The 22,230-nt window shown below is 32.8% G+C and overlaps 1 protein-coding gene across 1 annotated transcript in view; it reads left to right on the top strand.

Moving 5' to 3' along the window:
- Positions 1-19,811, top strand: part of LOC126840851 (NALCN channel auxiliary factor 2) — a 44,193-nt gene extending 24,382 nt beyond the window's left edge. Inside the window, exons 3-4 of the mRNA XM_050576829.1 lie at positions 8,028-8,217; positions 15,531-19,811. Coding sequence (XP_050432786.1) covers positions 8,028-8,217; positions 15,531-15,844 — 504 coding nt within the window. The 3' untranslated portion in view covers positions 15,845-19,811. The remainder of the gene's footprint in view (positions 1-8,027; positions 8,218-15,530) is intronic.
- Positions 19,812-22,230: the final 2,419 nt, after the last annotated feature.

Genomic DNA, 22,230 nt, shown 5'->3' with positions numbered 1-22,230 from the left:
TACGACACACCTTATTTACGGTACAAAAGTCGCTTTACACAGCGTATGCGGGAAATATCGCTTTACACACCATAAAACCCAAGTTGATGGGGAAGGAATAGCCACACGGGACACAAGAGAATTTAAGAGTTACCGTATTTACCGTTTGGGCCTAAGACGAAGTCGAAAAAACTTTTAAACTTTGGTCGGTATTTTTTTTTCTGGACGCAGATACTAATAAACGTACATACAACGTTAACGTATTACATACGAGAGAGCTCTTCGATATTTTAAACCACATTAAAATATATCTAATAATGTGAGTTTTTAAATTTAATAATGATTAAACTATTATTATGATCATCAACCCATGTGATTACTTTTTGATTAATGATTGATTTAATCTAACATTATAGTACCCATTACAATTATTGATCGTAATGACTAATCTATATCAGATTACAATTTACCCAACGCTGGTATAAGATACAATACCTTTATTCATTTATAAATAATTACGCATCTGTATAAAATTACATCTTGATTAAACTTGATGTTAATATTATAATTTATAAACTTAAATTTAATCCCAAAAATGTAAAACCTAATTTTTTTTTTAAAAACAAATTTATTTTTAAAAATTTGAAAAAACCCTTACATAATATAGCCCTAACGTTTGTGCGTATTTGAAGTATTTTTTCTCGTTTTATTTCAAAATATTCAAAAATCAAGGATATTGGCGGTTTTTGCAATTTATGATATCAAATCTAAAAAAGTTCATTAAATGCTAAAATTTTAAATTTTCCCATTACTTAAGGTCCTCGTTGGCTCTTAAAATTTGAAGCAAATTGGAGACACGACTTACAAGTTGCGGGAGTGGAATAGAGCTTTGGGTGCTGAGAGTTTGCGCCTAATTATCCTCCCTTATCTAATACCCCATTGCATTTTGTTTGTTTTCGTTTTTGTGCCGAACCACATGTAATGGCCCGTAAAAACGGTTTCGGAGTAGTTTTGAATAATAATATGCGGGGTGCACGGAAAATCGCATAGTCATATAGGCTGAAATCGATAATGTATACATTTATACTTGGCTTTTTTTTGTTTCGACGGCAATAAGACCGGGGACACGAAAAGGTCCTGTATTTTTTATATTTTTGTTTTTTTAACAAAGTCTGGCCCGAAGGTGGTTCTAACAGTACCCCGTGCATTGTATTCTGTCGTGATCAATAAAACATTAGACGAATAATGCTCATCGACCGGCATTTGTCGTTATTATATAATACACGGCAATACCCCGTACTAATACCCCATCACTTGGTGATCGACCTAACCGTGAGTCGTTAGGAGTTGACTTCCAAGCCAAAATCATTAATATAAAACATTTAATTTTATCGTGTTCTTCATTAAGTCTTAAAAACTAGTGCGAACACGATTATGATGCGACCTATTTTGTCAGTATTTTTTTTAACAAAATGAACAGTTTTTAAAAATTATTCAAAATCATGCAGCAACCGGATTGGAATCAGTTCTGGAGTAATAATTTAATTACAAAATTCATTATACTCTCTTAACGAGTTGATCAAACAATACAATACTGCTATTATAAATATATATATAACGGGTTATATAAATGTATAACGCTTATTACCGTTTATTTGATTTGTATTGTTTTATAACCTGTAAACAATTATTTTAATCCTATGGTAAATACTTAAACTATCCTTCCCATACTTAACTCGGAGACAATGACAAAACTTTGTAATACTTTCAGATGAAAATATACAGATTACGCCCTGATAGGTTACTTCAAAGTTACTAATTACTATATTTTAGTCCTATAACAGAGTTAACGCAACCAGCGGCACATTACAGCATAATATATGTCGAGTCAGATGGGTTAATTATTCTACAAGCGAAAATAATTTTTTAAAATATAAAAATAGTTTTTTTATGTTTTACTAAACCACGCATAATTAAAAGTCTATTATAATTAAAATCTTAAAATTAAATTTAAAAATATACGTATATTTTGTTTAAAAATTGTTTTAATTAAATTTATCGCATTTGTTTAAATATTTCTACTGACTTAGTTAATTTGTTGAAACTATACATTTCAACGACATCGAACAATTATTTTTGCTAAAACGTGAAAGTAATTTAGACTAAGTTAATTTTTTATAAAGTAAATATTATAAGTAACTACTGGGCAAAACATTTTTTTAAATAAAACAATGAAATATTTCAAATTTTCAAAACATCTTACTGAAATTTGTTTCTAAAGAAATTTTTTTTATGGAAATCAAAAAAACAGTTTTCAAAAGTGAAATTGTTTTTTTTTTCGATTGAAAAAAATAATTGTTGATAAAACGGATTGATGATTGTTTAAATTATTATTAGAATAATTATCTTACTTTCTAAGATTTTAGGTTTCAGACGACAAAGAATTTACTACAAAAAACCTTTTTACCAGTAAAATGTGCTTATTATAGATTACTTATTTAATACAAATTACTTTAACAGAAATCTCTACAGTCCTATGGTTTTTCTAACTGTTATCTTTCTCCAAAAATACCCTAAAAGCACCATGCTAAACTTATTTAAAACAATTTAATTTATAAATATTTAAAGCAATTTTCTATGTAAATTTAAGTTTATGACAATTATGTGCACTCAATTATTGTTTTATATGTTATATACAATTTCTGAGAACACTGTACACAAAATTAAAAGTATAGTTTACTATGTTAATTTGACGAATCGTTGTTAGTTTTATAAAATAATTAAATAAGGAAAACAGGCCTTAGATATTTTAACACGACTAAATAATAGTAGGAATTTGCTTATTATCCCACTGCCTGCATTTATCATACGGAAACAAAATAATATGCTTAAGCCGAGAAAAAAGTTTTTTTTAATAACCGAGCCGCACTATTACAAAACAGTCGTTAAAAACTATAAAAAAAAAAAACTGGCCCGAAGTGCTTTATTGCGAGGAAACTTTTTCAATTTATATTTTTTCGGCGTGACGAATATTTGTTGAGAATTATTATATTAATCTCTTGCGCGTTAATCGGGGTAACAGTGTCGTTATTAAGCTACATTTTTAAGTTTAAAAACTGCAGTCATGCGATTTATATTATGCTCATCGTCGTCGTATATGTAACTCCGTTTGAAACAGGTTGAATATTCTGTTATTTCGGTTTGCCCGTTCAAAACTCAAATTCGTATTAGTCAATAATTCATAATAATAATAATGATAATAACAACACGCTATAATGTAAATTATATTGAACGTACCGCGGTGGAAATCGGGTATCGAGCTAAAATAATTGTTTCGTTTGCCGCCGAAAGTTTAACATTACCCCGTATGAATCGTCTAATACAAACGGCTGTGGCGTTCCATTAGTTTTGTGAAGTCGGAAATAATCCCACGGAAAACACAGCCGATTACGGGCGCGCGATATAATATTGCAATGATATAATATCATTGCAATATATTATATTGTGCTCGAGTAAAAGCCAAACCGTATACCGTGTGCGTTCGTCATTACTTCCGGGTGAATCGCAAAACGAACTTTTGCGTTTACCTTAATTTAAAAAAAAAAAAAAAATTAACGTGAAATAAAAACAACGATAGTTTTACCTCCACCCCTCCGTCCGTGTAACAACGCCGCATAACGTTTGTACATCACGAGAGGTCATATAGACGGATACGGTACGCTAACTGTTGGCATTTTTATACCGTTTCATCTTTTCGTAATATTATTAGTTAGGTATACAATAAATTGTACTTGTGTGTGTGTGTGTTTTTTTTTTTATGTGTCGTCCACACGAAACCACCGGCTGGAGGGCGTGCAAAATTTAATCATCCCGCCGCGGCCTAATGGCCGCTAATGAGCCGGGCCGGTTCCAGCAAAACCCCAAAAAGGGTCAAGGCTGATTAACGCTCTACAATTAGCTCGTGCGTTGTATATTTACATATATCAATTATTTCCTAACCAGCCCGTTGACGTCTAATCCCGGGGTCTTAAATACCGTCCCCGTCGGATCGACCCCTGACACGAGTTTTGTACGATAAAACATTTTGATCGCGACCGCGGGTAATCTTTATTGCGGGCCGAAGAAACCGTCGAACCGCGATTGCCGTTGTTATTATATTGCGGTGTACAACCCCGACGGAGCTCAGCACTTTTAGCCGCACTCGGCCGTGGTCGATCTCCACTGTTTAACTTTTAAATCCCGGCCAACGGCATTATAAACGAGTACGGAATGCATATAATAGTATTGTAATATCTTACTAAAATAATGCAACTCGGCGAAGTAACGACGAGCTTGTTACGGCGCCTCGGGCAAACTCCAAAGTCGTTGACTGGATTTACAGCTTTAGAAAAAAAAATACACATGTATGTATATATATATATATATATATATATAAATATACAACATTATAAATTGCTGTACGCGTAAAAACGAACAAACGTTACGAGATATCTCGCCGGAAAACTTGTGGAGAGTAGTCATCTTATACGATATATAATAATAAAAAAAAGAGATTGGCATCGTCCCCGGATGTATATTCTTTATCCGGTGTATTATAGTATTTGCTATCGTTTGAAGAGCGCGTGCCTATAGGTGTTTGAATACGACAAAGAAGCGCACAAAGAGGAAGTGGAAAGACAAGAGGCAAAAGGTAAAAGATAAAACGAGCGCCGACCTCTTGAACTCCGATAGACACCCGTCACGCTTTTGTCAGACGACAAGAGTCTACAGGCTAAGCCCACTTTAGCATGTACCCTGCAGTGTTATTTTCCGGTTTCCATGATCCCCGAGTGGCGTACCGACCTTTATCCGCGACAGCGTAGGTCGATGCAAAATGTGTATCAGTAGAGTTGATTTTAGCAGGGCGACAAAAACCCGTAGGCGAAAAAAATATACACATACAATGACGTCAAGTTTTTAATTGAAAAAGTTTAAACGCTAAGAAAACGGCTGGCTGTTTCCTTGCAGAATAATTAATATCATGCTGGTACTGTGTGCGCGACCGAGTTGTAGGCGGGTCGCGGCCACTCAGGTTTTTGACTTTGATCAAACAGTGACCGCACTTTGACGTTGTGCAAATAATCTACACGGCATAATATTGCAATCTTATTATCCTTACTCGATTTTATTACATTCACGAATCGCGTTTGGCGTTTTTATTTTAAAGAGAAATGGTTTACGAGTAAGCAGATACTTACATAGTACATTGAGTAGGTACCTACTTACCTATAAACCATTTTCCTGTGACGAATAAGGCGCACGTAATAGTCTTTTAAATTTACAGTCTTTTCTCGGCACGCTGGACAATCCTTTTTCTGTTTATGGCAATGGTTTCGCCGAAGGATAAACCCGCAGTTTTTCACCCGAAACGAGGAAAATAAAAATAATGAATCGATATCATTTAGTCGTTATAAATGACATCGAATGAAGAGTTGTAATTTTATGACTCAATAGCGATGATTTGTCCATAACTACTACTAAAGTTTTATTGCCTCAAATATAAATCACAATGATAATGATTTATTACAACTGTCATTTTAATATTGTCAAAGTGATTATTGGCAAAACATTGTGTTTGTTTTAAACGTCAACCGATATTTATTTAACACTTAAGTCGATCGCAGTGTTGGTTTAAAATTGTTTTCATGTTTTCCCGTTCCAGCTGCGAGAACCACTGATTTATCGCCTAAAGAGCAGTTTCTACTCTGGTAAACACCTGATTTTATGATTCCCTTGCTACCGATGATGCTGTGTCATCTGCGAATGACACTATAAACTCCCGCCCCTCGCCCGCGATATTTCCCACGCGGCCACATATTATATTATGTAAAGTAAGGGTGACAAAACAGTCCCTTGTGATACACCTGGTCGGAGGGGGGAAGGGATTTTACCCCGACTACTTGTCATACGCCTTGTTCTTACCAAACGTACGTGACGGAGATAGAATTTTAACAGGCAGTTTGTTAATATAACAATAATATGTTTAAACTAATTTGTTTTTGATGATTATTTTGATGTAGGACGTAATTCTGAAAACAGAGCGTACCCAATCTCGGTGACGTATAATACATATATAGTTATACGATTCTCTGTAATGGTAAACGCACCGTTACACATTTACATTTTTAAAAATTCCAGGTATTTTCAGCTTGTTTATTCTGCTTATAACACAGTATAATATGTCGTTAAGTATTATTATAGAACAAGCTCATATTGTGCATTTCATCTAAAATGCCATTTTAAGAACAATTACTCAAGACACCCCCCAGGGAACGACAAAACGTTCGTAACGGTTGAAAATGAGCTAAATAAAATGAACTGCAAATGTTTGTAAAAGTTTTCAGGAGTAATTTCCAGAAATACGACGCGATAAATGAGTTTAAACGGTCTTTCTCGAAACCAATTAGTACCGGAATTAATATCGAGATTCAAAAACATAACAAGTTATTAAAATTTAACTCTTACCGAAATAAAACCTGTGTAATAAGCAAATAAATAATACGAGTTAAATTAAAGTTGTCAACGCGATACAATATTGGCTTAAGGTAATATTCTTAAAGTGTTCAAGCTAGTTAGCTGGAACAAGGATAAAAAAAAAATGTAAGAAATGTACTTAAATTTGATTTGTTGTTCAAAATAAACTTCTAGTATCCTCGTCTTCCGTTATGTATAACTAAATTGTACACAACGAATTATTTAGTTTACTTAACAATCAACGTTGTAAACAGATACTATCACTTACAGAAGATTATATTTTATGTATACTATTTTAGCTATCTGTGTAATCACAATATTTAATCAGACCCATTGACGTGTAAAATGTAATATTATAATAACCCAAAATATTTAGATGATGACTTTTGATTGCTTACTTTCAATAAGCTATAAAACATTAGCATTAATGTTACCCGTTATAATAAAATACAATGTATTCGTCATGTTTTTAAGACTCACAGGATTTTATTTTCGCAATTTTTGTTCTCAGTAAAAGATTAATTATTTTTAGCCCCAATATCACATAATGCGATTTAAACTTTAGGATAAACAGATTTTTTTTTGTGAAAATATTTATTTTCTCTAAAAAAAAAATATTTATATGCTGATTATTAATAATTAAGTGTATGTATAGTTTGTTGTATAAGCCGGTGCATTATGATTTTAAATAAACAGTATGCTAGGAGTCGTAGGATACCTATTTATTTACGTGATATGAATGTGAAAACATTTCATTTTTAGGATTTCGTTTGGACAACAAAATGTCCCATGGTGAGTTATTACAAGCGATCCAATAAACGTATGGGTTTGATAAAATTAAACATCTACTGAACCTTCACTGTGCCGAAAGCGCCCCAACACGTGAACCATCAATTTTTATTGACCAAACCCAATGACATGTTAAACCATTTGCGCGACTCTGCTGCCACCGAAAGTTGCATCGAAAATAACTGGCTTTATGTTACACTCTCTCAGTTCAAAATAAGTCAAAAAGCACAATATATAAATGGAATCGCACATACTTTCCATGCATTAGCTTTTGTACAAAGTCTACTCTCGTTGTGTACTAGTAAATAATAATAAAAATACACAAAAAAGTACTATGATTTATAATAATATATTTAGGTAGGTAATCCATACCTCTTTATGTAAGTCCAACATAAAAAAGCTAGTACAGTGGGGTCGGGACATAGTGAGGATGTAAAGTGTGTGTGTTAATAATTAGTTAACTAACTATACATAGTTTACAAGATTTGCTTAGGATTTTTTCTAGGTTTCATTTCAAAATTAATAAATGTGTTATAAATTAACTGCGATTTGTAGGTATGGTATTTATCTACCAAGGGGTGGAGGGTTTGGTTTAACGTCTATTCCAAACGGTTTATATCTATTTTGGATGACAAAAATCTATTATTTTGGTAGACCCGAGCCACACATTAATACCTATATTATTTTCATCGAATAAAATGTTGACAGTTGTTAATTTTGCCATTTGTTTTTTTTTTGTGTTTCAGGACGCCTACGCGTTATGGGCTTGCTCGGCCGTTTTGCCGCATTGGATCCCGCCGGAGAAGGAACCCGACCGCCGGTACAGGGTGAAATCTTGCCGGTCCGTGTGTCTCGAAGCCGAACAGAAATGCCCGTGGTTGCTTCCGGTGGCCGACGCCAACCCTTACGCCGGCGAAGCGGCTTTCACTTGTATAGGTAAAGTTCGCGCTCGATGCGCATTTGTATAGTTTACACAACACATACATCACATACATATACAATACGATAGGATATACAATAAAAGGAGTATGTGTAATATTAGCGTGGGCGGCCCGGCCCGGAGAGGGAGCTAAACCGCTAAGCTCGAGTGCCGGCGTAGGCAGTCGGATAGGTAGACGTGCACAGTGCACACACACACACATAACGAGCATCCAACACAAACTGTATAACTCATGATGGGCGCAGCGCTTGTTTCCCCTCTCCTTGTCATTGTCCTAACTCTCTCTCTCTGTCTCCTCGTGCCCCTCTGACGGGCGATGTTGAAAAATCGAACGTCATCACGTCGTCCGTCCCGCATCTCTCTTTGTCGTTTTACCCACGCCCGTCTGCCGGCCGACCCCTCTCGCCTATACGTTCCCCTCCGGCGCCGCTTCCCATACGCGATCCTTGTTGCCGTACACACGGCAGTCGCCGCGATCCCGGCTAGCTAAGTCCTGAGAACTACTATTGCCGTCCCTTTGGACCACCGTCGTATCCTTCAGAGGGCGTTCGTCTCTCGAAGCCTTATATTTATATGTATATGTTATTTTCTCTCTCTTCGTTTCAATAATGCATTTTTTTCTCCAGGACACGTTTGTGTACATACGGGAGCACCGGACGGTAGCCACATACATTTACGCATAAGGGTTTACCCTTTTTTTTTTTCTAGACCGCATAAATGGACACGTCTATAAGGGCGGGAGCACGGCTCCGGTCGATTGTAATTATTATTACTATACAGCGATGCGACGAAATTACTCGTTAGCCGTGGGAATATTACAACGCGGTTTTACGGTTGTTACTTTTCAACGGCAACGCACGCGATACATATTATGTTAAACACGCTGAACACCGCACGATCGGCCGCGGGGTGCGTCCACGACGGAACAGCCGTTGGCGTTACACGGGGCGACGCGATGGCGAAATCCCTGTATGAAAACCTTTGGAATTTTTTTTGTAAACGCGTTTATTGCCGACAGTCTGGTGGCCTTTTGGAAACGGCAAAACTTTCAAAAGCGAACCGACCCGTTGGATAAACTTAGTCCGATTGAACGCATTGCCCGTCACGGTAGCCGGTTTCGAATATCGCACAACCGTAACCCTTGTTGACGGGTAATTACGCGCGAAAAAACGTTTCGGACCCTTAGGCCTGTGTTTGCGACATTTTTTTTTATTATTAAGTTAGATTCGCTTAAAATAAAAAATAGTCGCTACAGACATTTTTATTTGAACTGCGTTAATATAATGCACTTATGGGTGATATGAATTACGGTTAGTTTTGTTTTTAAATTAAATGGCCAATGCAATAAATATGTCGTGAGCCGGGTGGTAACTTACACAAGCACCGAGCCAAGCTCGCATAGCTGTCGTATACATATACATAATTCGAATCCATTTAGAAAATGATGTAATTAGAAAATAAAATAAAATAAAAACAGGACCACACCACGCCGTAAACCAAAATGAATACACTTATCAATAGAAAATATTATGGTACGTATAATATTGGTTGGCCAATTCGTTACCGTCATATAAATTTTATACCCTGTTTATAAATGTGTACATTTGTGTAGCTAACGTTCTATTAATAATTTAGTTAATTATTTGTACTAAATGCACGAAGCCATTAAGGATTTTTTACTATCAACATTCCATACCATTGAACTCCAACTCTCGTAATTATGGAATAACATAATAGTTTTTTTAATGTTATTTAAAAAACTAATATTTTTAACGACGTTATTAAATTATTGTACTGTTTAGTATTGCAGTTTTGTTTTTTTTAACTTGCATTTCTTTAGATAATTTGTTATTTTATTAACCATTAAAATGTTTCCTGGGCGTGCACTCTATCACAATAGTTAAAATTTATTATAATATGGTAATGACTCAGTCTATTATTGTTATCTATAACGAACGAAATGATAAAAAGTTATGAGCGTCCAACGGTATTACTGTTATATTTTTCTTTTTTTTTCTTATTTACCTATATTAAATTTAAAAATATATACATTTATTTTTACGGTTCAGTAGTTTACACGCATAAACACTACTTAAAATTAAAAACCCTTTTCCGCAACGGTCGGATAGATGAGTGAACACTGTTCGATAATATATTAATGGCCGATAAAACACCGCTCATTACATGTTCACTGATCAAACGGGTCGTATGTAGATAGGTGCTTTGTTATTAATAATTTCCGATTATTATTGAAATCATGTTTGACAAATAGCTCCCTCTTCCCTCCCATCGTCTGTTCACTGCACATAACCTACTACATTGTTACGATCGGTATTCGAACACCGCATTTAATACACCATAAACGGTAGAGTCAATATTTAACGACCCAATACAAACGATGATACAATTTTGGATTTCAAAGTATTTCCCCCCTTGTATTTTCTCAACATCATTCGCGCTTACCTTATGTTATGTTTCGGTTTTTGAAGAAAAAAATTATAGCTATCAGTCAAAACCTAGTAACCCGTATCAAGCAGGCTCTTTATACAACACTCATTGGGTTTGTATAGTTGTGTTATGAGTCATTAGCAAAGTTAACTACGCACTACGCAGTAGTTTGACACACGTGCGACGTCTTTCACGAGAGCCCGTTTGGCGACCAACCAAAATCATATACTATGCAAAAAGCTGGCACCTTATTTGGGTTTTTTTCTTAAGCTTAACATAATTTATACATCAGTTGCTCGTAAAACGTTCCGTCTTCTTGTTTTGCTAAGGTAATTTGTACCACATGTTAAATAATTTACTAATAGTATGCATTTATACACGGTGTATTCCATGAGGATTTACTTATTAAAAGTTGTCTTCAGTAAATTAGTGTTTCAAAATTACGTTTGGTTTAAAGACTCTGGCTGTATATTATTTTCGTTTTAATTATAACATTATTCATGTTATTATGGAAGAACAACATGGATTTCGGCCTGGTCGGTCAACAATCACAAACTGTCTAATTTTTAATAATTTTGTTTTCAACGCTTTCCAACATCATTCTCAAGTAGACGTTATTTACACAGACTTTCATAAGGCTTTCGATACTGTGAATCATGCTGTCTTAATAAATATTCTAAAGGAAAATGGTATCGGCGAGCCACTATTGTCTTGGTTTAAATCCTACCTTGAAAATAGGTTTCAATGGGTAAAATTATTCAATTTTAAATCTAATGTGTTCCATGCCTCCTCTGGTGTACCTCAAGGTGGACACTTGTCTCCATTATTATTCGCTATCTTTATCAACAGCCTAAGTAAAGCGCTGCATCACTGTAGTTTTCTTTGCTTTGCTGATGATATTAAACTTTACATGCAAATAGACTCTATAGAAGATAGTCAAAAACTTCAGAGTGATTTAGATAGTTTTATTGCTTTTTCGATAGATTAGGTTTATCTATGAACTTGGCTAAATGTAAAGCCACGACATTCAATAGGATCCGCTCCCCTATTTTGTTTTCTTATCACCTCCGGGGTTCAAAAATTTCACGTTGCAATGGGTTCGTTATGGATCTTGGTTTCAAGCTTTCTAGTAAGCTTGACCCTGGTCTCCATATTGAGATGGTTTGTTGTAAAGCTCTTAGAGTTTTGGGCATTATAATGAGGATGTCAAAGGACTTTAAGCTAAGTTCTTCGATTAAAGTTTTATACTGCTCTTTAGTCCGATCAATACTAGAATATGGTGCCATAATATGGGATCCCCATACTGCCGAAAATGCTTGCCAGGTTGAAAGGGTACAGCGTAGGTTCCTTAGATTCACCAGCTACATTTTGGGTATCAATTGTGCACCTCACGACTACACTCCCGTTGCCAATCAACTTGGTTTAGCCTCATTAGCGGAGCGCAGGCAAATTATGGGTGCTAATTTCCTGAAAGGACTGTTAGCTGGTAAAGTAGACTCTCCAACCTTACTGTCCTGTGTACATTTTAAAATTCCACAACGCACCTCTCGTTCCACACCAAATTTTCATATTCCATTATGTACCACCAACTACTTATTAAATGAGCCTATGAGACGTATGATGTCTAATGCCAATACGGACCCCTCCTTTCTTATTTAACTATTTTCAATATCTTCCTTGGGTTTAATTTGTAAATTGTAGATTGTTATATAATACCTTATTTTATTCTCTTTATATTTTTATATTTTTTGTTCTAGCTAATATTTTAATTCTCGTTTTATGTTTTTGCTGTATTCCTGTTATTATTTCGTTCATTGTACTAAAAGGGCTCAGCCCGTATATTAATAAATAAATAAATTATATATTTGCTAATGACTTTAAATGAATCAAAAATAAAGAAAAAAATATTTATTCGCAAAATACACAACAGACATTTATGCGCAAAATATTCGACAGAAAATATATCCTAATCTAGTATTTGAAGTATTTGAATATGCTTGTAGTTGTAAATATTTAAATTATAATGAAGAGGGTTGGTTTTTTAATGTTTATGTGCTTCAACAACCTTAACATTAAAACTTAAATCATGTAAACGCCAATAAGGCGCTGTTCAACTGCGTAGTGTAAGTATAGCTGTAACTAATTACATTTTAAAAAATATTAAATTTGTACCGAGCAGTTATCAAAAACATAATACTTAAAAGAATTTGGTTTAAATAAAAAATATTACAATCCTTGCAAGACACCTTGTATACGATTTATATTCAATATTAAAACCTTGTGAAGTAAGACGTTAAAAGTTTTAACTAATACTAAATTCAAAGGCCAAGAAGTTATAAGACATTAAAAAAAAAAATAGTTTTCCAAAACAAAAAGTATGTTTATACTAGTCGGTACAATGTTAAAAATTTAAGGATTGAATTGTTTAAAATCATTGTCTCCCGGAATTGTTTTAACGTTAGGATATTATTTTTAAGTTTTGCTCTTACCTATATATAGATATAACTGGTATTATATAAATGTGCCCAGTGTTAAATGTCAAGCCGCGTCGGTCGACTGGCGTATTTTTTTTTTTACTCAACATCAAAAAACAAAACAGTCAATAGAGTAAAGCTTTCTTTTGAAAAACTACCATGACCCATTGTTCGTCCGCCTTTACCGAAGATTTGTTTTCCATTATTTTTTACGTGCATTATTAAGCGAAAATGGCAACCGACAAACGAAATACACGCTGTCTAAAAAAAAAGCTTATATATATATATTCTTATGTATTATATACAAATCACGATTTTTCTAACGCTGATTTTTGACGACCATACACAAGCTCTTCGTCCGACAACATATCGGTTAGACCTTTTTCTTGTTATTGTTTTAACAAAGCGTGCGTTCAGCATCCTAAAATTCTGTACCTGTTACCCCCAAGATAAAGTTCGTCGAGTCTAAAAGCAGGTCAAACAATATGGCCAACTTGCTAAGCTAACGAGATATTAGTTTCCTAGTTGAAAGTACAACACATGTTATTATGGAACGTGGCCAAATTCAGCAATTCTCGTGCACTACGTTTAATATTGTGGTCCTGCAAAGCAATAATTAAATTTTAAATTAAGTTAATTCGTTTAAAAATTAATTCAATTTCTAACCGCCACTAGCCTCTATGATCGGGCGCACTGTGTTGTCATAATGCATACACAAACGCGCTCCGTGTACAACTTTGCCTATGCGTGTTTAATAATTTGATTTTCAACAATCTTAATGATCAAAAATTATTAACAATTCGTTTTCATAATTTTTAATTAAACCCCAATATAATGGTACACCTCGAACAAGACCGCCACAACTCAGAATTAATCAGTTTTGAGTTATAAATACTTTCGAGCAGTAAAAAATTAGCTTTATAATATATTGTAAGAACGCCACATTACATATAAATACCACTTAAATGCCACCTTAAATATGTGTCAGTATTGATTTTTTTTTTAATTTTTAGTTACTTATAAAAGCAATAGAGCCATATTCACTTTATAATAATATTTCCGTTTTTAATTTATCCGACTAATCACTGAAGTCAAAATATAAGACTGTATTACTTTGATTTGTGGCGTCCTTGAATATCAACTGAATACAAACTATACGTTCAGTGTGTAATTTACCTCCATACAATGTGTTCATGGAAAACAGTAATTATTAGAGTTGTAGCAGTATTGCATTTAATAATTTGTGGATATTACAATATGCAACATGTATTGATTTCAATACTGTCATATTTTATTAATATAGTATTCTTAAAAACAATAAGCATATTCAGTACAGACACGTCTTTAAATAAGGCAGTCTTGCATTCACAATTATAAAACGTCATAAGTCTACATTTTTGGGTTTTAGAAGCATTTCAAAATATTTAAAAAAGGCATATTGAAAAGTTTGCTTTATAAATTTTGAGTTGTGGTGGTTAGGTTCTATATGTATGCGATACATCAGAATTACAACTAATACATGACACTGTTTTCTTAGACTGATTTATTTTATTTTAAAATTGATGAAGTTTAATTATTTCTCGTACGTCCTAAATTTAATATGATAAATAGTAAGTGCTCCAACAGTTAAAAATGCACACTAATTGTAAACATAAACATATGTTTATCTCAATTATTGAGCAAGTAGTCCCGTTTTCGATAGCCCCTTGTCAACAATAAGTTGGAAAGGGAGGAGCTGCGCGTCTTTAATAATTTTTCCCAATAGATTCTTAGAACTATATGTTCCCTAAAAAGCAACTATAGGAAGCTCCCACTCTGTGTCCATAAGCTAAAAATAGCAATACTGGTTTACACCAATTTATAAATCTTAAAGAAACTGTCAACGGGTACTTTCGACGGTCTGGTTCTTAAAATAATACGTAGTTAATAAATTTAAAACATGATTTCTACTTTTTTGTTTTATAATAAATGCGTTTATATTAGGTATTCACGATGATCTGACCAATTCATTCATAATTAAAATATATGATTAATCTGATTATTGTGAAACACAATATTTAGGTTAGGTTAAAACCCATTACTTAAGTCAAACATTTTTCTACTCTCCTCGTTTTTCTTTAGGTCGCTCTTGGCAAACACGGTATGCCAGAAACTCGTGTAATCAATTTCTACAACACGGCTGCCGCTGGTCTCGTGCAAGTTTCTTGCAATTTTGCGGTTATCACAAGTCGCTGACATACCGTGTTATTTTGACACGCGGGCACGCTCTGCACATTTACTTCGAAGAGAAATCAGCATTAATATTATTATATTAGCGTTAATACGTGTGATATTGATATTATCTATTATATTATATCTAATCATATTGTCGGTGGGTATCGTTGCAGATCCTGACATCATGTACCAAATGTCCGCTGTGGACGCCAAAGAAGACTGTTGCTATGAGCACTGCGGCGACGGGCTGTGCATAAAAAACGCCTCGCTGTGCGTCGACGACCGATCGACCTTTGGGCCTAGACCGGCAGACCAGAGACCCGTGTGCGTACACTCCATACCGCCGGAGGACGAAGAGTCTACGTGCAAGGATTACAGCCTGTCGGACTCTGCGGCCGACCGGGATGTACCGGCGCCGTTCCCCTGGCTGCTAGTTGCCCTGTCGCTGCCCCCGCTGCTCCGGACTACACTGGCGGCGGTCACATGACGATAATTAGGGACGTCGACGAGCACAAATAAATACATTTTTAAACAAAACGCGCCGGAAAAAAAATCTTCCAAAGCGAATTCGACGCGAACGGGATTTCATGTCGGGAACGACAGACAAACGCGTGTCGGGTACGTGGCGATAAGAACGTCGTCTCCGTCCGAAGGTACCGAGACGGACGCAGTTAGATGGAAGAAAGAGTAAACCCCTCCCTCCACCCACGCCGGCCGGCCATCCCTCGTTTCCTATAATATAATAGGGTTGTACGAAAAAAAAAGAGATGACCGGACGCAGGGTGGTCCGTTCCGGACGAGACTGTATAATACAAGTAAATGGACACGAGTCGTCGTCGTTGTTTGTTGTTGTTGTTGGCGCCGCAAGTTTCTACTGGCCGGGACCAATAAATAATAAATATTAATAAAATACCGCGTGTTCGTCGAAACGGGGAACACTCAGTAACTCAATACAGCCCGTATGCGTATATATTTTTTTGAATTTGGTTTTCGAAATATCAAACTTGATCTCTAGACCCTCCATGTACTCGTTATCGTGCGTTATGCGAATTGTATTTTTTTAGGGTATCCCCACTTGTAACGTTAAAATGTTCCCGTATTTTGTAAGCGACATTTGGTGCTCGGGCTGTTCTTTAATGTCAAAGAACCAACAAATTAAAAAAAAAATATTAAAAACATGCGCTTTCGATTTTAATTAATACTATTACCCAAAATTTAAAAAAAAAATCGTGTTTTTCGTACCATTGATTCTAAATAAATAAATTCATCGTGAGTTCCCATACTGAGTATCTTTCGGTTTTGATACATATTTTAAAACATAAAATAACCCGAACGCTAAACACAGTCAAAACAATTGAGGTAAATTTAAATCATTTAGGGAATTGACGGAATAGGTCATAGATTATAAATACTATTATCTATTATGAATGGTCATATTTGTGTATTAGTTATTTCTACTACATTACTAAAATCGAACGAATAAATACATGGCTTGTAATAATTATTGTTATACGCGCGTAAAATAAAGAACCTCCTCATTTTAGAAAGTCGGTTAATAAAAGACAAACATGTTTATGTAGGTTAAAAGAGGATATGCACGTAGTATTAAGTTACTGTGTGTTCTTTGTTGTACGCGGTAAAATATACAAAACATACAATTAAAAAGGCCTTTTTTTTTGTTTGTTGTACTTAATTTTTAATTGTTTTTTCTAACACACGTGTATACAATTAATGTTGGTATAATTTAGTTATCATTATTAGGTAATCGAATCTTGTTAGTTAAATGCGCGTGATATTGTATTACAGTGTAATAGTAATAATAATAATAATAACGATAATGATTTATATAATATAATATAATATGTATAGTTATACATATTTTATAGGCCGTATTAGTATTGAAGACGCTCAAAGGAATTAAGTGGCACAATATTCTGAACACATAAAGAGCTGCTGTTGTGCGAGATGTGGTGCGGATGTCGACAGCCGGTGGCCGGATATTGCAGAATTATTTAAAGGGTGCTTGCAGTAGGAACGGGAAGCTTTCATACACATATAAACACACATATATTTAGTTATATGTGTGTGTGTAGGGGTTGGCAAGAAGGGTAACGATCAACGACTTTTCGCAAAATTTCCCTGCCGTCAGCTCAAATGAGAGACTATCGTATACATTATACAGCAACATACACAGGGTTATTTTTTTTATATATATATGTATATATTATATTTAGCCCGATATTACTATTTGTTCTTTAGTTTGTTAATACCCTGTGTATAACACTGTATACTAATCGAAATAACACATCTCATTGAATTAATGTATACCACTTAATACCAACTTGATTGTTTTACTATAAATGAAAGCGTAGACCCTTACCACTAATTTACAAATAAATGTATTCTCGACCAATGCCCAACCCATAAATAATGATTTGCAATAACTGGCCAAACTGGAAACTCGCTGAACGGCAATGAGATTGAGTATTTCTTTATCAAAAGAAATAGAGGATAACACAGATCATCTACTTTATAATAAAAAGAAATACTACACCACTAAAAACGATGAGAACTTACCAACTTATCTTATTTAAGAAAACGCAGAGTAGTTTTCGTTGAAAAGAAATGTAGAAAACAATGTATTTACAAAAAGAAAACTATTACAAACGACCTTTTTAGGGTAGAATTAAGGAAATCAAATATGATGTTTCCGTTAAGAATATTATAGGCGCAAAAACATAATTGTTTACCAAAATTTCAATTACACTTTGTCATATTTTTATTGAAGTGCCTAACGTTTTTAACGTGCGTTGCTAGAGTAGATATTATATTTATACATTATATTATTATTCTTATTATTATTATTATTATTATGGGTGTGATATTCGGTAATGAATAATTTAGCTTTTATTGTTTTGTTTTACTCGAATTGTTAAATTTGAATGTCTTTTTATTTATTACTGCCGATGTTAGTTAAATTTTGTTTGTAAGAAACATTGTTAATTTAAACTTGTTTAATATTATAAAAAAAAAATGTGTAACTCCGAATTAGGCCATAATATCCAATTAATATATTATGTACACAGCTATGAATATGCAGGCGAGGGAGTTTTGAAATATATATTATATTGTTCCTGTTAGTAATTATTAAACATTTAATAAATTACACCGAAAATATTCGTTGTGGTTTTTATGGATAATACTATAAATTCGGTTTGTAGTTATAGTTATATTCAAACTTTGTAATTAATAAACAATAAAAAAAAATTAATAACTAGGATTAAATTTTATAATTTGTCTGGTTTAGAAGGTAATCATGGTTTCAAAATAATAAAAAAATATATATTTATTTATATTTAATTATACGATACAGTTTAGCTTAATTTGTAGATAGTTCCGTCCAAATAGATAATATATTATCAAATAATATTAATAAACGGTATACCGTAATGTAATATCCTACAAAACATGATTGAATTGAGCTATTTATTTTTAAGTCTACTGTATTATAGTAATTATTATTGTCTTGCCCTTAAATATATATTATTTGTTGATTTCGTGCCAATTAAACTCTTACTTAAGTCGGTATTTTTAGAAAAGTGCTCAATATTGTTGTATAAAATTATAGATGTAGATAATATATAAACTTATATACATGCATATTTTATGTCAATATATTGTAGGTCTGATATTTTAAGGGGAAAAATCTTTATGATTGAATGCGCGTAATTTTCAAATTTAAATAGGATTTGATCTTCTTTTTTACAAGAAACAATTTTCAGCATAATATGAGATATAACTTACGAGCGACTCAAAAACGAACCCCGTCGTGTATATTAAAACCAATTATACAATAATATGGAAACTTATCATAACAACACTAACAAACCATCTGTGGTTATGTTCTGTCTGTATATTAATCTGTAAAGACTATTATAAAAAAAAATCCAAAACCGACGTGACATCAAGACAGACAACACAAAATCAAAACGAGTTGCTTAATACAAGTCACAGTGTGTTAGGCTAAACATTGAGATGGTGGAAAAAATAGTCATACTCATTAAGTGGTACAAAATTATACTGATCTTAAGAAGACCGTCCCATTAGAACTTACAATTATGTACATAGCCATTTAAAAAAGTTTAGTTATTATAATTGATTTCTATTCTATAATTATTTTTAAAAATATGTTCATGAAAAATAAAACGTTTTAAAGATATTTTATAGCTTGTTAGGTCGTATTAAAAATTACTGTTACGGGTTCATTAAATTTAATTGCGTGCTCTGTAGATGAAAAGTTTTAAGGTATTTTTACACCACTCGAGTAGAGGCCAAGGGTTAACCATTCCATAGAAGTCATTTGATTCTTAATTACTAATATTGTTATTATTAATATTTATTAATAATAATAACAATATTAGTAATATTAATAATAATTGCGGTAATGAAATATAGGTATATATATATATATATATATATATATATATAAATTATGATAATAACATTATTAGAATACTTTAATTATATAATATACACATAAACAAGACGAAAAGGATAATATGTAACGAGTATGTGTTGTATAATAAAAACAATAATTTTATCGAAAACAAAAAAACAAAAAGAAAACATGTAGTCAATTGTAAAAATAACTTATATTATTATTAAATATTATTATAAATAAGAATAATAATATATAAAAAACTGTTGGTTAATTATTAGTTTTGTAAAACATTTGTTACGTTCAGTCGTATATATATATTATAAGAAATTTAAGAAAATATGAGCCTATAATACGAGAACAAAAAAATTTTATGTTATGAAATAAAACGTTTGTTTTATAGGAAATATATATAATTGAAAATAACACTTATTTGAGCATCAGTGTTTTTATTTCTAACCATACACTCCTGTCTGCCAATTATCCCAATTACTAATATATAATGCAATTTACAATAATATTATTAATATCTTATATGGTTAGTATAATAATTAATAAGACGTAATAACATAACATAATACATAATGTTTAGTGCTATTGAAAATAAATAAAGTGTTAATAATACATGACAACGAAAACTACCATACATCTCTTTTTTGTTCAATAATACAATTTATTAGATATAATTTAATTGTCAATTGTTGAATTTATAACACACCCACATACTTATGTATGTATTTACACATACTTATTCGTGTATTATATTATACATATTAGTTATTATTCGCCATAATGTCGTGCACAACAAAATGTCCTAGGACGTACCTAAGGTAAACTCAAATAAAATATATTGACTAATTATTAATTGCGAAGGGAGGAAGGTATACACAGTATGGCAATCAGGCATCTTGACCTACATTAGTGTTTGACTTTACTCAGTATAGTCAGAGCATACGTGAAGAACACACAACTATTCTAGCTGTAAATAGTACTACTAAATATCAAATTATAGTATATTATTTGTAAATTAAATCGGCATTTTTTTTAACTATTATTATTATTTGTCGAAATGAAAATTTATTATTTGTGGCTCAATTTCTGAGGGGGGGGGGGAATGTATAAAAGGTAGAACCACCCCTTTACTATATATAGACATTTATTATATAAGTTGTACGGAGAAGTACAAATTAAAATAACGAAAATGTATATAATGATAAAATAAATGTTCTAATAATATCGATAATACTAATTGACTAATTTAAAAATCTGTCTCGTTGCGTAGTTTTTAAATTAAATCTTACGTCACGTCTGCAATCATTAATGTATTTGCGCCAATTTTTTTACGACTTATAAAATAAAATAAAAATAATCTAAGGTGACACTTAAATCTCAAAAGGCAGGTTCTGAAATTGTTATTTTTTATGGAACAAAATCCCCACGAGAAAATAACGTTTTGTCATCCCCTATATTCGAACCATTTGTAAGTACTCCATTATTAATCTTTATGATATATTTTTAAGGAACAATGTTCAATCTTTTCCTTAAAGGAAAGACATTGGGTCACGAATAAGTCTTATGATCAGGCATCAGCTGATTCTCTTGTCAGTTATCGATGTTCCCTCAACATAGTCGATCGTCGATATCCGCCACCATTTCATCCCTGCCACAAGTACACTTATCCCATCCCTTCCCCTCTTGTCACAAAAGCATCACACTAAGTTCTACAGACCCCAACTAAATGACATGTTTATTTTAAAAAAGGTTTGCTCTAATCATTCGTAATGTACTTAATACTTATGAACAGTTATCAGCATCCGATAATTTCAAATATCACAAACAACGGCTTTTCAATATTACCAAATGACAAATCGGCCATAGTAACCATAGTAGCGCAAAGAGATTCTAAAAATGTTGTGGTAAAAAAAGTTATTTTTTGAAATTTACATTTCTTATGTACTTACAATTCTGAAAAGAATATAATTTATTGTTATTTCAACAGACCGAAAAAGCCGACATCGCCCAATATCGATATCGATTTTTGGGAGAAAATCGTCGGAATGCTGCCGGCAGGCATTGAAGCCATGAAGAATAACCAAGAAAGACAAAGAAAGATTATGTTATTATTACCTATTACGTAGTTAATTCATCTTTTCTGTCATAAAATGAACATGACACTCGGATTAATAAGTGAAAACAACTATTTTGTGCCTTAATCATTTTTTGAATGTTTATGATTTCTATATTTTATTATTTTTTGAATACTGTAATTATATTTTCAATATAATCTTTATTTTGTATACTATATTAATTTTTTGTAAATTATTATAAAAAATATGGTTCATATTCCCACATTGTAAAATTTAAACAATTTTTTTTAAATCTTACACTATTTATGATTAAAAATAAAAACTTTAAAAGATAATTATTAAAAATTT

Source organism: Adelges cooleyi, unplaced genomic scaffold, assembly GCF_023614345.1.
Source record: "Adelges cooleyi isolate 19-005CV unplaced genomic scaffold, UGA_ACOO_1.1 ACOO_flye_CR_arks_rails_tigmint_CR_PRNA_376, whole genome shotgun sequence".
NCBI lineage: Eukaryota > Metazoa > Arthropoda > Insecta > Hemiptera > Adelgidae > Adelges > Adelges cooleyi.
This window is presented reverse-complemented; position numbering and strand designations above follow the sequence as displayed.